General features: G+C 49.2%; 1 protein-coding gene across 2 annotated transcripts in view; it reads left to right on the forward strand.

Moving 5' to 3' along the window:
• Positions 1 to 16,982, forward strand: part of ABHD12 (abhydrolase domain containing 12, lysophospholipase) — a 73,159-nt gene that overhangs the window by 51,112 nt on the left and 5,065 nt on the right. For both annotated transcript variants that reach the window (XM_019719269.3, XM_074318286.2), the window contains 7 exons: positions 3,112 to 3,217; positions 5,703 to 5,822; positions 8,761 to 8,791; positions 10,932 to 10,977; positions 13,297 to 13,426; positions 14,754 to 14,791; positions 15,333 to 15,412. In XM_019719269.3, coding sequence (XP_019574828.1) covers positions 3,112 to 3,217; positions 5,703 to 5,822; positions 8,761 to 8,791; positions 10,932 to 10,977; positions 13,297 to 13,426; positions 14,754 to 14,791; positions 15,333 to 15,412 — 551 coding nt within the window. The remainder of the gene's footprint in view (positions 1 to 3,111; positions 3,218 to 5,702; positions 5,823 to 8,760; positions 8,792 to 10,931; positions 10,978 to 13,296; positions 13,427 to 14,753; positions 14,792 to 15,332; positions 15,413 to 16,982) is intronic.

Genomic DNA, 16,982 nt, shown 5'->3' on the forward strand with positions numbered 1-16,982 from the left:
TCACTTAGTAGTGGCCAGGTGGTCCTTGTGGCCACTGCTTTCTGAGGCTGTCTGATCCCTAGGACTGACCAGCGGCCTTCCATGAGCTGGGAGGGGGGCACATGGGCAGTGTCTGCAGGGCTGCACGTTGAGTGACTCCTTTTTCACAACTGCTTCTAGAACAGAAGTAAAAGTGAACTGGGAGACAAGCTTTGTGGAATGAGGCTGTCCTGGAGTAGAATCTGGGCCCTCAGTTCCTGGATTTCTGGGGCTTGGAGGCTGTCAGGATTAGCTGCTAAGCTTCATAAACACTTTTCATGGGTGGGAGTCCTCTGAGTTCTGGGGTACTGTGTATGTAGCTTGGTCACCTTCTCTCTGGACACAGAACCAGCCAAGTTCTGAAAGCTGAGCCAGCGGAAGCCAAGTTCCTCAGCCCAAACACTCACTTTTTGTTTGGCCTCAGGGCTGGGGGCCGGCAATTCCAGACTTAGGTGGAGAATTGATTGAGTCTGGGTGTGGGATTGACTTTGGGCACCAAATTTGGATGTTCAGAGTTTCACTGAGGAAGTGATTTTACCTCACAGTTGTCAAATGAGGAGCTGGCATATCCAGATGCAGCCTTCAGCTTTCACAGCGTGGAACAAAGTCGCAAAATGGAGTCTGCAAGTGTAGGAGCCTGCATCTGAAACAGCACAAGAAACAGGAGCCCTTCCCAGGCCTTCTCTCTGGTCAGGAGCCTTTCTGAGTCCCATTGCCAGAGTAAACTCCGTATCATAGCTTCATTTGTTCCTGGAGTGTCTTAACAAATACCACAAACTGGTGGGCTTGAAAACAGCAGAAATTTACTCTCTCCCAGTTCTGGAGGCTGGAAGTCTGAAAACAAGGTGTTAACAGTGCTGTGCTCCCTGAGACTCTGGGTAGAATCCTTCCTTGCCTCTTCCCAGCTTCTAGTGGTGTCCGGTAATCCATGGTGTCCCTTGGCTTGTAGCTACACCACTCCAATCTCTGCGTCTGTCGTCATATGGCTGCCATCGCTTCATGTCTTTACATTGTCTTTTTGTGTCCTTATATGTCTCTGTGTCCATATTTTCCCTTTTGACTAGGACACCAGTTACGTTGGATGGGGTCTACCTAACGACCTCACATAAGCTTGATTACCTCTGTAAAGACCCTATTTCCAAATAAGGTCACATTCTGAGGACTTCAGTGTATCCTTTGGTGGTGAGGGCACAACTCGACCCGTAACAAGTCATTTGGGGCCAATGAGGATTAGAGCCAGTTTACCTTTCTCACCTCCTGTCTGGATTAGTCAAGAGTGTGGGCCATGGAGTCGCACTCCCTGGGTGCAAATCCCAGTTCTGTCACGTGAGCTGCTGACTTCATAGGAGCTATGAAACGGCAGTAGCAGCCTGTCTCAGGGAAGGTGTGCAGATTACAGGAGGCATTGTGGGGAGAGCCAGAACAACATGGTGCCAACACAGTGAAAGCACCAGGAAATATGATGCCACCTCCTTTGATTGTCATTTTTTTCTTTTGTGAGAAAATGATAAGGTTTCAAAAATTTAGCCTGCTTCTTGGGGAGGGAAGAGATTAAAAAGCTGGAGGTACGAACAGCAGCCCTGGTGGGAAGATTTGTCTCCCCATATGGTCTGAAACATTTGCTCAGGGAATTTCTTAGGGAAAGAGTGTGTGTGTGTCCCTATATCCTCAGGAATTGAATACTTTATTTCTTTAGCAAATGTGTTGTGAGCCACGGTGACATTTCAGGAAGTGAGAGCTAGGTGTGCAGGTATGTGGGGGGAATGCTTTCAGACAGAGGAAACAGCAAGTGCAAAAGCCCTGAAGCAGGAAGTTGAATGCGGCTTAGGAAGGGGACAAGGTGGGAGATGAGCACACCTGACCTTTTATGCCACATGTATATGTGAGGTTATTTAATGAAATTACTTTCTTCACCAAAGAAAACTGTAAAGATGTATACAGCTTCCTTATAAAAGGTGGGATCAGCTAGAAGTCAGGACCATGCTGCTCTTTGTCACTAGGTGCCATTTTATAAAGTGAGTAAATCCCACCTCAAGGTTTTGGGTTTTGGGTTTTGTTTTTGTTTTTGTTTTTTAAGTTTTTCAGTTTTCAACTGAATATGTCTTAAAATATGTGCACCTCAAGCAATAAAAGTAAAATGATATATAAGGGGAAAACTCAGCATCACCTGCGACACACATAGACAGACACACTTTGTTAACAGTCTGGCATGTGTCTTTCTGTATTTCTTTCAAGCCACACATGGGTGTTGTTGTTTGCGTCTTTTTACAATAACAATATGGGCTTATGCAGCACACACTGTGATCTTCTTGCTTCTTCCCTGTTCTTCTCACCTACCTGAAATCCTCTGGTCAGTCTCTGTCTAATGGCCCCAGGATGTTCCATAGGGTGGGTGCACCACAGAATTCTGCCCTCATGGCAGATAACTTGTTACACTTAGGGCTCCTGCTGTAGTGGGCCACTTGACTATACTCAACTCTGGATGGGTTCTGTTGGTTCATCCACCCATTTGTAACCACACCTCATCTTCTGCCATCCTTTCTGCATTAAGTGACAGCACTAGAATTTTCAGAATCCCGTTTAACTGGCTCACACCCACATGCAGTTGGTTGTCGAGTCCTTTGGCTCAGCTCCAGAGCATACCATCCATCTGTCACCTTTCCCACCGTCCCTCCCTCCGATACCTGGCTCCAGCCTTCAGTACAGCTTACCTGAGCTGCTTCCAGAAGCCTCGCTGGCGTCCTCATCTCCAGTCTGTCTCATGGTCAGGCCGACTGCCAGGCCTTTCAGGGATTTTTTTCTTTCCTCATTTGTATCTTCTGACACCTTGAACAACCTTCAGTGGGTCCGTCTCTACTTAGATCTCGCTCTTGCTGGAGGTTGTGTAAATGCTCTCACAGTGTCCCAGAGCAGGCTTGCCTACAGCCCCACCTGAGGCTAGAGGGCCCAGTACACCTGGCACTATTGTGTTGGAAAAGACTTGGCACTTTTTGAGAGCTTCACCTCTGCTGTGTGCGTGTGTGCGTAAGTCAGTGCATGTGTGTGTCCATCCACCCCCATTAATCCTGGTTTCCATCTCTTTGTCCCCCACAGTGAGGGTTCCCTATTTCATTGACTTGAAAAAACCACAGGATCAAGGTTTGAATCACACCTGTAATTACTACCTCCAGCCAGAAGAAGACGTGACCATTGGAGTCTGGTGAGTGTCTAGCCAAGTGGCTACAGTGCCAAGGCGTCTGCTCTGTGGAGTCTCCAGAAGGCAGGAGGGGCCCTGCGCAATGTGGCAAGTGTTATCTTTGAAAGTAGTGTCTGAAACTGCTGCCTGTGCATTTTTATCTTCATCCACTTTATTTCCAAAGCAAAGAGCTCTGCTAAATTCGATCCTAATGCAGCACAATGAGATGGCACCAAACTATTCTGAGGTTTTCGAACAGTTTTGTGAACCAGATTGCTTTTGGTAAAGAGCCTTATTTCCAGGGGGAGAGAAAACGCTAGAAACAAAGAGACTATAAGCACAGAATTGTGAGCAGAGGTTTGAGATATACCATTCGTTTTCAGAAAAAGGAATGTCTAGATATTGAAAACGGCCTGATTTCTTTTCACATACAGCACTTTTAGCAGTTGACAGTGGTGGTGTTTGTTATCTTCTTAGTATTTACTTTCTGTAACCATAAATTTGAATTGGACTTAAGATCTGTGGTTTCTTTGTCCTTAGAATATGTTTTAATGGTTTTTTTCCTATGGACAACTGAGAGTTTTTGAACAACTAAATCAAAATTGACCAACCTTGTTGTGGTGTTTTCATTTTTCTCTCAGAATCACTGCCCCTTAATCTAGCTGGGATTCTTTTTCAGTAGCCATAATGTCTCTCTCTGCTGTGTATGTGAGAAGCTTCTAAATGAAATGCTATGAATAGCATCCCAGTGTGGATTACAAGGTAGTTCAGGCATTTCTATAATAGTAATCGTCCTGGGTAAAGAACAAAATTAGAAGGGAGATTTTTGTTTTTAGGAGTTGATGCTGGGATTCTAGAGTCTTTTGTTTCCAGTTTGATTTAATCTAGCAGTTATTGACCAATGTGTGCATGTGGGACGCTTTGCTTTTCCATCTTTATTCAGAAGTTTGACGTGTTTTGCTCAGAGCTGTTTGCTGGGAATTGGTTGACCCTCCTGCTGGTTAATAGGGTCTGTACTTTGAAGACCTGGGACTTTAGTCAGTACTTCTTCCTCGTATTGCAGAGGGGTGTTTGTGGTGCTGACACTTAGGCTGAAAACTTTCACAGGAGTTGCTGAAGAAAGTTGTATTTAGTGACAACAACGGTGAGTCTCAAAGTACTGACAGCCATGCTTTGTGCTGGTGGGTGCCCAGTGCCTGCCCACGTCTGTGTCCTGTGCTGTTGTGAGGATGGTGTGGGCCCTTGGTTCACCAGCTGTCCCCACCCAGCACCTTGACAGATCCTCCTACCAGCAAAGGCTTGGAGGAAAGCTGAGGATATACTTGGCGGTCAGCTCATTCTCAGCTGCTTGTCTGTGGGCATAGTTGTCCACCTGGCATGGGGGAGGAGAGCTCCAGGAATAGGTTCCCACCCCTCTGGCTGGGAGCTTCCTGGGCCTTTTTCAAGAGCTCCAGGTTTGGGGTAGCCTGGCTACTGGAAGCACGTCAGCCCCTAGCACCTTTAAAATATACCTTTCAGTCCCATAGGTTTATAATTGTAGGAGAGTAAACATTGCAGTGGTCAAAACCACCCAAAATGTAATCCTCTGGAACGAGTCAAAGATATACATTAGAAATAAGGTGCTGAAACTTAAGAGCTAGAAAATAAGAAATTGGCCATTTACTACAGTATTTTAAAGGATTCATTGAAATAGTATAGTAAATGAATAAATTTAAATAAATTTTACAGAAAAACCGTATTAATTCAGACCCTCCCCAGTGGTTAACAGTATTTGATGTGGCCTGAGTTAAGATTAACCAAAGCATTTCTTTGAAGGAGGGTTTGACCAGATAGACTGAGTCTCCAAGTGCCTGGCCAGGTGCAAAATGAGCTAGGTGACTGTAAGCACAGCCACGCAGTGGGCTGACCTGCACACATGGGTCTGCTCCTGGGCAGCTTGCAAGCAGGCTCTGGAATGTGCCGTACATTAGAAGTGGTGCTTTAAGGATGGCCAGGCTTCTAGTGTGGCTCACAAAGATCTTCCTTGCTGAATTAGCACATGTGACAGCGTGATACTATCTTAAGCACACTGAGTTAAATTGTGTACAGTTTAAAAATATGGATACATATGAGGGGGAAAAGCTGTTACTTAGCTAGTACGTTCAGTACGTTCTCAGTACGTTCTGTGCTAGTCCCAGGTGAAGGCCTGGTGGTTGATCCACGTGGGCTTCTGGTTCCTATGAGAGAAACAGCCCCAGTGCACGCCCCTTCTGATTACTACTACCAGGGTGAATCTCTGTGGCCCAGTGGAGGTCCATTAGCAAGAAAGGAAATCTCCTACTTAAGCTGTCAGAAGCCATTCCGACAGCTTGGAGTTCCATAGTTATTTATACCCTGGTAACAGGGACAGTTTGTTTCTCCAGCCCACCTGTCCTCCTGCTCTGTGCTCAGTTGTGACTTGAGCTCCACAGCCATTCCTTTGACATTCATCACCATCTGATTGTGCCGTTCCCTCTGCTTCTGTTTCTAGGCACACTGTCCCTGCTGTCTGGTGGAAGACTGCCCAAGGGAAGGACCAGATATGGTACGAGGATGCCTTGGCTTCCAGTTACCCTATCATTCTGTACCTGCATGGTAATGCAGGCACCAGGTGAGAAGGAAGAGCCCACGGGTATGTCCTGCATGCAGTGCTGGCTCCTTTGTGGGCAGGAGTGTCCAGGCCTGGGTGGGCTTATTGCCTCACTGCAGTAAGGGAGCAGGCACGTAGGGGAACAGAGGAAAAGAGGGTTTAGGTGAAACTTACATGAAGCAGTGTTCCCAGAGGCTCAGAGCAAGGCAGTGCTGTGTGCAAAGTGGACCCAGGCCTTGTTTCCTTGGGAACCACCATGTTAAGCAAATGTGGGAAGCTCTGTCCAGAAACCCCTTATCTGAAGCTCGCACTGGTGGAATGGAGGCGGCCGCATCTCTGGCAGAGTGTTCCAGATACTCTGCTACAAAGGGGTGTTTCCCTCTTCCTGACTAAATTTAAAGGGCAAAGTGTCTGAGGGCCCATGATTTAGGGAACAGGGTTTCGCAGTGGGTAAGGAAGTGGTGGTCCCTCAGAGGAGGGGTCCTTGTGACACTTATGGGCTACAGCATGCCCTGAGGAAAGTTGTCTCTTGTTCAGTAGCAACAAGATCTGAGGATTGCAGGCAGGTTGGCACTTTCTCCCTGGCAGGTGTGCCCTGCTGGAGGAGGAGGAACACTTCCTGGAAAGGGCAGCAAGTGCTGAGAAGAGGCAGGGAGGAAGGAAGGCCAAAGGCAGAGGGAGGCCAACAAAGAGAGCCCGCCTGAGTGTGCATGGACAGGCTCATCCTTTGAGGTGGCCCCACCATGCTCTCAGGTCAGGGTGACTTGCTTGAGTTTTCCCCTTCCAGCTATAAGCCAGCAGTTCCAGTGCATCCTACTGGGCCAGTGATGAAGCACAACTGTCTCTGGCAGGTAAAGCCCTTGGCCAGATTTATTTCAGGTGCTTTTCAGGAGTGGCTTTGATGGCATGTCCTTCAGACTAGCTGTGATTGGAGCTACCATCCTTGGTTTAAATATGGCTCTCCTTCCACCCCATGTGGTCAACCTTGCTTAGAAGTCTTGGTGAGATAGCTGGTGGGAGTGAAGGAAAAGGTGGATTTTCTGAAGAAAACATTGACTGAAACTCCCAGGAGGGGCACTGTTGCTGCAGCTGCCTTAGGTCATGTGAGAGCCAGCAAGGAACTGGCAGGAGGCAGGGCACCTTGGCCATGGTGATGGGATGGGGGTGGTCATTTTATTGGCAGAACCAACAAGGAGAACAATGCTCAGGCCTTTCTGGAGGGGAAAGCAGGCCACAGGGGGTGTTTGGGCAGAAGGACTGCACAGAGGACATGCAGAAAAAGTCCAGGAAGTGTGGCCTACAAGGATGGTTTCTGAGCCAAGTGAATAAATACAGTGCCTAGCTACTGAATCATGCATACACTTGGCTGTTTGATTTCTTCTTTGACACAAGCTACAAAGGGTTTCTCTTCTGCTTTTCAAAGAGCAAGTGGCTACAAATAGCTCTTGTAGCATCTTTCTATAATGAGAGAATTTTGTAGTTTACTTGAGTAAGTTTCAATTAAGCAATGCCAATCACATGGTAAAAAAAAAAAAAAAGACAAAATCTGCCTGTAACTTCAGGTTTAAAGGAATATTATTACTTTGAAAGGTTTGCTGCTCCTTCCCACTGCCCCGAAGACTGCCTGTGTTGCAGATCTCGCCCACCCCTGTTTGTTGACCAGACTCATGAGGCTCCCTGAGATCCAGACAGCCTCCCCCAACCCCTTTCACCAGGCTGCTGCTGCCCTTGTGTTAGGCTCTAAATCCTTTTTTGCTCAAGGTAGGGAATTTGGAAAATTTAAGAGCCACTGTGAACTTTTCCAAAGATAACTGAAAACATCGTGCAATATTTCCTTTTGGTTTTGAAACTCATTTCTTTGTGTTTTTGTTTCTGCATTATATTGGTTTCCTCCTTCATCTCATCCTTGTCTCTCCCAAGGATGCTCCCTCCCTCACCCCCACACACATACCCAAAATGGCCAAAATGCTCATTATAAAAAAGAAAAACATCTGAGAAGTCTGGAGAGGGTGAGCTCACCTGCGATACACTTTCCTGTCTCAAGGTGGCCCCATCCCTACTTTGGTATCTGTTCACAGTAACAGCAAACCAACGACTAGACAGAAAGTGAGAAGAAATTGATAGTCCTCGGACAAAGAAGTACAGATATGTGAAAGAGTTCAGATGTGTGAAAGCCTGTTCAGCCTCAGTAATAAAAAGTACCCACTAAAACACTAATCTGTTGGTGAGGGGCTGGGAGATGGCCGTTCTCACACACTCTTGGGGAAAGGCAAGGGCCCTCTGAAGGACTTGGCAATGATTGTCAAGATTACAGTTGCACACCTTCGACTTGCAGTTCTACATGTAGGAACATGTCCCACACATGGGACACATGTATGTGAAAGGACATCACAGGCTGGCCACATCAGCAAAGCTTAAGTCAGCAGCACATGGGAAAGAGCCAAATGACCACGAGATGAACAAAGTGACCATCACTAAAAAGAGTGTACTGAAAGTGGGCAGAAGGTGTGTGTAGTAGGTCCCTGTGGGTGTATGACTGCAAGTAAAGAAATACCTTTGCTTCTGTCTACAGGTGGTCCCTGGAAACTAGGAGGCTGAAGAAGGGGGCTGGATGCTTGGGCAGGAGTGGGAGGGGCTTGCTGTGTGTCCTTTGATGTCTTCTGGATTTCATACTGTATGTGTATGCATTACCTAGTCAAAAATAAAAGTAAGGTAATAATTACCAAATATCCCTAAAGTGCTAAGACTGTCCCTTGCTTAGCACAGTACTGCCAGAGGCAAGCTCGGAGCCACTGAGGTTGGCCCAAGGAGGAGATCACTTGTCCACCATCAACCCCCCTGTATGGATTTGGTGACTGAGTCACTAAGGGCCCAGATGCTCCATTATTGACCCCTGAGCCTGCCTCTTTGAGAAGATGCACTAACACCCATTCTTGTTTCCTTCTCTCTGACATTCTAGAGGTGGTGACCACCGAGTGGAGCTTTACAAGGTGGGTGAGGATGGCACACAGTGTATGATGTAGAGAGCAATATCCACATGGTCTGTGATAGGCCTAGCAGTGTCTACACCATGAATGACAGAGGGAGCAGTGTCCACATGGTCTGTGATGGAGGGAGCATTGCCCGAGTATTGTTTCCTTGTATTCCAAGTATTGTGCTCTCTCCAAGTGGCAGTATTGTGCTTTTTCCAGGTGGCATGAACAGAAGGGAATCTCCTAATAATTATTTTTCCAAAGAATCCTGATTTTTTTTTTTTTTTTAAAGATTTTATTGGGGAAGGGGAACAGGACTTCATTGGGGAACAGTGTGCACTTCCAGGACTTTTTTTCCAAGTCCAGTTGTTGTCCTTTCAATCTTAGTTTTGGAGGGTGCCGTTCAGTTTCAAGTTGTTGTCCTTTCAGTCTTAGTTATGGAGGACACAGCTCAGCTCCAGGTCCACTTGCCATTGCTAGTTGCAGGGGGCGCAGCCCACCATCCCTTGCAGGAGTCGAACTGGCAAGCTTGTGGTTGAGAGGACGCGCTCCAACCGAGCCATCCGGGAGCTCAGCGGCAGCTCAGCTCCAGGTGCCGTGTTCAATCTTAGTTGCAAGCGGCGCTGCCCACCATCCCTTGTGGGACTCTAGGAGTTGAACCGGCAACCTTGTGGTTGAGAGCCCACTGGCCCATGTGGGAATCGAACCGGCAGCCTTCGGAGTTAGGAGCACAGAGCTCCAACTGCCTGAGCCACCGGGCTGGCCCTCTCCTAATAATTTTGATCCTTAATCATGGTGGCCTTTCTGACACTGCCTCTGTGGATGACTCCACCATGGAGTACTTCCTACAATGTTGCCTCCAGGGTTAGTTTCCAAAATCAAGATGAGTGAACCTTGTGGATCTTATGCCAGATATTGGCTGATAACTTAAAAGGTGTTTGAAATTGTTTGTAAATGTGCTACTCATATGTGAAAGGAATGGAGAGGACAGAGGGGTCAGGGAGCTAGACTTTACTCCCAAGTTGCAGGCTAGGGAATTGGGCCAGTGCAGAAGTTTCTCACCTCCATAGGTTGGATTTAAATCAGATTCCAGGCCTCAGTGGAAGCCCAGCAGGTCTCCCCAGGTAAAGGGGGCTGCAGGCAGGTGTGCAGACCTTCCCTTCTGTTTAGTTGTCGTCGTCATCAAGTGTTTGGGTCTAGGACCCTGAAGTGTGCAGGTGCTGCCAGTGTCCGGGGCCACCATGCCTATCTCCCTTATCCTCCTCTCAGACAAGCATCTGCCTGTGCTGCAGGGTAGAAAGGGACATAAACAGATGTGTGGGAATATCTGTACCATGTGGGCACGGCTCTGTCCGTCATACACCTGGTGGACTGCTCCAGGCTGTGGAGCATTTCCTTGCATGGATTAGATCAAGGCAGGGAAGGGAATGCTTGGAAAGCTTTAGGTTCCCTTTTGAGGTTTCTGTTCATAGAATGGCTCACACTGGGAGCAGGTGCGGCTCTGGAGGGTGCAGGCTCTGCCGGAAGCTGGGAGCTACAAGGTAGTGCTGCAGGTTACCCTGGTGTGGCCTAAGGAGAAAGGTGCGAAGCAGTGACTTTGGGTGACATGGTGGCTGGCAACTTCCACATGGCTCTGGGCAAACCCCAGCCAGGGCTGGAGGGGGTGGAGGAGGGAGGCAATAAGTAGGGATCTAATGAAAGAGATCACCTAGTCTAGAGGGATTTTTTTTTTTTTTTTTTAATAACATAAAAAATTCAGTGAATGTTTAAAATGTGAGATAGGTTGCAGTAAGGGTCCCCAGATGCGAGCTCTGTACTGTGGAGTCCCTCCTGGGTCGCTGGGTGATCAAAGCTTCTGCTGTCTGCCCCAGGGTGGGGAGCACCTGTGAGCCCCTGAATGCAGAGATGAAGCTCTGAGCCCAGAGGGAGGCATTCTGCTCACATTGCTGAGGTGGAGGGTAATACTGTATCCGGTAGCAGTTGGCATTGGGTTTTATAAGATCCTGTTAGGAATGGGGCAATATGACAAGTCTTTACTAAGTTCCCCCTATGTGCAGGGTATAAAGACAGAAACCAGGATGGGTTTTATAAAGAGCAAGATGCCCTCTATCCAAGATATGTGGATTTGTTACCCAGATGTTTGTTTTTCACTTTGCAGGTGCTGAGTTCACTTGGTTACCATGTGGTTACCTTTGACTACAGAGGTAATGGTTCTTTTGAAAGTGCATCTCTGGGCCTTCCAGCTTCCTCCAGTTAATGTTTAATGTACAGGCATCATTCTGAGAGACTCAGACATAGCTAGCAGGTGCCTGACTGTGGCAACTTCGAGTGTGTTAAGGTAGTGGAGGGAGGCAAGGTCTTCTGTGAGTGTCCTGCATGCAGATGCCAGGGATGTCCCTCTTGTAAGGAGGCATCAGTGCCTGGAATCCAGCATGTGGAAGATTCTGTCTTTTTTCTTTATTGGACTCAGACTTTCCCTGCAGCTGGACACCAGACACAGTTTACGCTCAAGAGAGCTTGTCTTGTTGAAGTTAGGAAAACAGGAAAACAAACTGCTAAGAGAGAAGAAAGATTCTTTTACCTGTCCCCTCGGTATTTCTTCTTTCTTGAGTAAATCAGAGGGCTTGCGAAGAAATCAAGAAGCCACAATTTGATGTAAGCTAAGAACATTCTACCTCAAGGAGCCAGGAAAATATATTAACAGTGAGTAGCTGTGTGAGAAGTATATTCACTTCATGGTCCTTAATTGGAGAGAGCAAAGGGTTGAAGGCCGCTTGGCCAACTTACCTTGACCTTCTTGGAGGGCAGTGGTATCCATATCCTCAGACCAAGGATATGGGTGTTGTGTTAGTTTCCTCTTGCTACTGTAACAAATAACCTCAAACTTAATGTCTTAAAATAACACAAATTTATTATCCTGTGGTTCTGGAGGTCAGCAGTCCAAAATCTTTAGCCACTGGGCTAAAATCAAGGTGTTAGCAGGGCTGGTTTCTGCAGGAGGTTCTATGGGAAAATCCAGTTCCTTGCCTTTACTAGCTTCTTAAGGCTGCCCTTGTTCCTTGGCTCTTGGCCCATTGTGTCTGCATCACTCTGATCCTGACTTTCGTCTTTCTCTTTCACTTATAAAGACCCTTGTGATTTCTTTGTGCCCAAACTGCTAAGCCAGGATACTGTACTCTCCCATCTGAAGGTGAGCTGCTTGGCAGCTTCAGTTCTTCTGCAACTGAATCCCCCTTCCACATAACTTAAAATATGCACAGGTTCCAGAGGTAAGGGTGTGCACATCTTTGGAGCCATTACTCCGCTGCTTACCACAGGAATGGTTATACCATGGAAGACTGTTCCATCAGGATGAACGTTCTGGGTTGGGAAAAACTCTGAAATGAGGATCTGGAAAGCAGTTCACCCATTCATCCTTTTCTCCATGCTGAAGAGAATTTTCAGTTCCTGTTGCATGCTAGAGCCCTCAGGGTAATGAGAAGGGGCGGCAGCCTTCTTCCTCGTTCGCCTCCCTGTGCTTCTGCCCAGAAATGAAATCCAGTGTAGCACTTCCTCTTTTCAGGTCTTATGAGCCTCTGCATTCCTAAGCCCTAGAAGAGACAAAATTTCTGCCTCTAAGTGTCTCTCTCAGTCCCTGTCTCTCTGTCCCTGTCTCTGCCTCTCTGTGTCCTCGTCCCTTTCTGTCCCTGAGTCCCTGCCTCCCACTCTTGCCCTGAGCCTCTCAGTCTGGCGTGTCTCCCACACGACTTCTTCCATAACCTGGCACGTGGGACACCCGGAGGACATAGCCTGTTATGCCCGCTAACTCTGGGGTTTTGTTTATGCAGCAGAACCTGCTCTTTCTCAGCCTTGTGATGCTGTTGGGTCACTTGATTATGACTCACTACTAAGCTGCTAGAAATGACTAGACACATGGCCTTTCCTGGAGACTGGGTGGAAGGGCCCTTGGAGAGGACAGTGTGGGGGCAGAAATGTTTCGCTTTCCTCTACTATGCAAACAAGATGCTCAGAGCCCCTTCCCTTTCTAGGTCAGAGTTGCCTGGAGCCTGGAATTCCACCCACCCACCCTGTTTTCCGGAGCCTTGCCTCCTGACTCCCATGCTTGTCTGTAGCTGGGCCACACCTGGGCCATGGAGTCTGGACTAGGCTCAGGGGCCCCTGGGCAGGCCAGGCTCTTATTGGCCCTTCGTCCTAGGCCAACTACCAGCAAGCCCCCAGTTTTGGAGAGGTTGATGTCCTGGCAAGATCCCTCCCTTCTACGCTGCTGCTCATCAGTATTTGAGAAGAAGGCTTGTGATGGCCTTTGGGTTCAGGGGTTGTAATTGGGTGAGGAGGTGGGGGAAGTAGGAGCAGGCTTCTCAGGATACCCTGTGCCTGGAGCTGTGGATGGTGATGGCAGACTTGTATTACCCCAGAGGGCCTGGCCTTGCCTGTTGAGAAATGGGGTGTGGGGGGTGGGCCTACCACTCAAGAGGTTCCATGAACTGGGCTTGATTTCCCCCTCTTCTGCTTCTCTCCCCCAGGTTGGGGTGACTCAGTAGGCACACCATCGGAACAGGGCATGACCTATGATGCACTCCATGTTTTTGACTGGATCAAAGCAAGAAGTGGGGACAACCCTGTGTATATTTGGGGCCACTCCCTAGGCACTGGGTAAGAGTTCCCAGCATGATGTGGCCTTTGGGGGAGCCAGATCTTCATGGGCGACTTTCTAGCATGGGCTCTCTGAGGGTGCCCTGGTGGCCTCTGGATCCTGTGGCACCATTACTTCCAACAAGCCTTGTCTCCGGTCCCCCATGTGGGTGCAGGGGATGAAGCACCACAAGAGACCACAAAGGGTTTGAGCTACTTTAACTTCCCAACCCAATAAATAACTGGAGACATACATGGGCAGTTGTGGGGATGATGTCCCCTCCACAAGGAGGATGGGCAGATTTCCCTCAGCCCAGGGTTGTGCCCTTGGGGAGACATCTTCAGAGCAGACTGGATAGGGTTCAAGTTCCAGATGCACCCAGGCTTCATATCCCCTGGTTTTGGACTGTGTGTGCTGGTCAGAAAGCTCCAGTGCCAGAGCTCTGATCACTGCAAACCAGGGACATTTGTACCATCTGGGCCACATGGCCCATACTTGGCTTACCAGAGAACTTGGGGGAGGCAACAGTACCAAGACAGGAAGCACTTGAATGTTCCATTTGGGGCCTTCTGCATCGCTTCTGCTGATGTGAAGTCCAGAGTGTTTCTAAAAAGAGCCGCTGATGTCAGTGCCCTGAGCCCCAAGACCTTCAGCAGACTTGCCTTTTCCTCCTGCCTTTCCTTCAAGTACAGTGTCTGCAGCCCCTTTTTCAAGCTGCTGCTCAACTTGGATAGCATGCTGCAGTTGGGCCAGGGGCTGCAGACTGGGCATTGTCTGGGACAGGGCCTCCTGGCCCACCCTTGTGGGGAGAGTAGCCCACATGCCTTCGGAGAGGTACCCTGGGTAGATGCAAGCAGGCCACCCTGGCATGGCTGTTTGCACAGGACCCCCTGGTGTGGTTCTGGGACGGCAAGAGGCCCCTGGACCTGGCAGACTCCAAATGCTGCCACCTCCAAGAATTGTGCAGGTAGACTGCAGCCACCTCTCAATTGATAGGGCAACGCTGGTCCCCGTTGTCCGTCTGTCTGTCTCAGCAGCACCCACTCCAACTGAGGGGCAGTGCTGTGCAACCTGAAGGAGGCTGTTCTGGTGAGGTTGTAGAACATGCCTTAGGTATTTGAAGGGTGACTGTCATTGCCACCCTTATTGAAGGAGCTGGCTGATGGCTGGAGCAGCCAGGCCCTCCCATGGTCCTGGAGCATCTTTGCCCCCCTCCCACCCTCTCCACAACCCTACCAATTGCTTCACAGATCCTATGGCTTTTCTGGTTACTTTCTAGTATTAGAACAGTCTCATCGAAAACTGTTTTTGTCAAAATTCAACTGAACTGGTTTTTTTTCTTTTCAGAGTGGCAACAAATCTGGTACGGCGCCTCTGTGAGCGAGGTAGGGGCTTGTGTGGATGTCAGCTCTGGTGTGTGAGCATGGGTTCCTCCTGGTCCTGGCATTCCCTCAGGGAAAGCAGAGTGTTTGGACACTGGCTGCATTCCAGGCCGTGCTGTGAATTCTTGTGAAGTGGGTGCTGGGTGGGCAAGTAGCACATTGACTGTGTTCAGTGTCCTCACAGAGCCCCTTGAGTTGGGCCAGGACCTGGGCAGACAGACCCTCAGTTGACCTAAGCATGTATTTCCCATGGATTCTTGAGCAGCTGGTACAGCCTCACCAGAACTGGGCTCCAAATAAGCAGCTTCAGCAAAGGTGGTTCTCAGGAGCGACCCGAGGCCACCTGACAGTCCTGTGTGGGCTCTTCCCATATGCCAGTCATGTGGGAAGGCCTGACAGGGTGCCAGCCAGACTGGCACCCTGGATTTTACTATCTTGTCTGGGGGACTGCCCCTCCCGTGAACCCACCATGGGACCATGGAGTGTGTGTTTTGTCTGGGCTTCTTGCCCATCTCACAGTTCCCTGTTTGTTTTACTTTTCTAGAGACACCTCCAGATGCCCTTATATTGGAATCTCCATTCACTAATATCCGAGAAGAAGCTAAGAGCCATCCATTCTCAGTGGTAAGTACAGATCTTATTAAAAGTTGACTTATTTTCATTATTAAAATAATTACTATAAAAATAACTACAGTAAATAAGAATAAAATAAAACAATAATCACAAAAATTATTACTTAAATATTCCAATGAATACATATTTTATTAAAAATTAATCCTTGTTTTGGGCACTGGCCTGACTCCAGAGCTACCCAGGAAGTTTATAACTTTGCCACTGTCGTGCGGGAGACCCTGCTCGCTGCGCCATTTGTCGTGCAGGAGACCCTGCTCGCTGCGCCATTTGTCGTGCACGGAGGCCTGCTCCCCGCACAATTTTTCAGGCGGGGCGGCCTGCGGGGTCTCTGCTCCCGCTCCCCACACAAGAACGCAGGATATGGTGAGGCCAAAAAGGAACACCCACGGAGCCATAGATAGGGAAGTCATACCACTATATTCTCGCTGGTGGCTGAGACACAGGAGGCAAGAGCCACACGATCCGCAACTTGCCGTCACCTTGCCTCTGCCAACCAACCTCACTTGCTAACTGCAGTCTGCCTGTCGTGCAGAAGACCCTGCTCGCTGCGCCATTTGTCGTGCGCGGAGGCCTGCTCGCCGCGCCATTTTTCAGGCGGGGCGGCTTGTGGGGTCTCTGCTCCCGCTCCCCACACAAGAACGCAGGATATGGTGAGGCCAAAAAGGAACACCCACGGAGCCATAGGTAGGGGAGTCATACCACTATGGTCTCACTGGAGGCTGGGTTCACCAGACGCGCAACCTGCCGTCCGCCTTTCCGCCAACCGACCGACCGACGACTCCCTCCACTCTCTCGGCTCTGTTCCTCTCCTCTCTTCTGCTCTCTTCGGCTCTCCTCTTCCGCTCTCCTCGGCTCTGCTCGGCTCTTCGGCAATCCTTGGCAGTCCTCGGCTCTCCTCCGCAGCCGCAGCAGTTACACCAGCGGCCAGTCGGCTAACCGGCCACAGCCAGCAGCCAATCAGTCACAGCCGAGCCAGCACCTTTCCACGTGTGGCCGAGAGCCTGTAAACTACTCTCTGGGGCTCTGTCCCCACAGCCACCATGTAGGATGGGTTCATAGCTGGGTTGTCTAGAGTGGTAGGACCAACAAGAGGCCTTGCCCCTGTGGCATGGTTTGTCCACTGGGCATCATTGCCCTGTGGGAATCAGCCCAGGCTTGGGTCTGCTGTCCCAAGCTACTTCACCAGGAATGAGCTAGTGGGTACCCCCACTCTCAATCCCCACAGACAGTGCTCGGCAGCCAGGCTCTCATGGTTGTATCTAGGGGTGACACCCTGGGTAAACCCAGGTGGGGGCTCCAGGGTGAGTGAAGCCCTCACTGACTGTATCAGAGCCTATTTATAAGCCTGGCCCAGAGGGCCTCCCTCTGTGTCTGGTTCCTTTCTCCTGCTTCCTGGGTGGCCATGTTTCCTGGGGGAGCTGAGTCAGCCCACTGCCTGACTTCACGCTGCGCTGCTACAAACCAAGAGAGTTCTGTTCGTTAGTCGTAACTTCTTTGGTGTCGCTTTTCTTCCACATCCCATGGATCCCCATTTTTCCTGGGGGGTGGAGGCCCTGATGTT

This window comes from Rhinolophus sinicus, chromosome 13 (genome assembly GCF_057876585.1).
Source record: "Rhinolophus sinicus isolate RSI-liver-muscle chromosome 13, RSI-T2T, whole genome shotgun sequence".
NCBI lineage: Eukaryota > Metazoa > Chordata > Mammalia > Chiroptera > Rhinolophidae > Rhinolophus > Rhinolophus sinicus.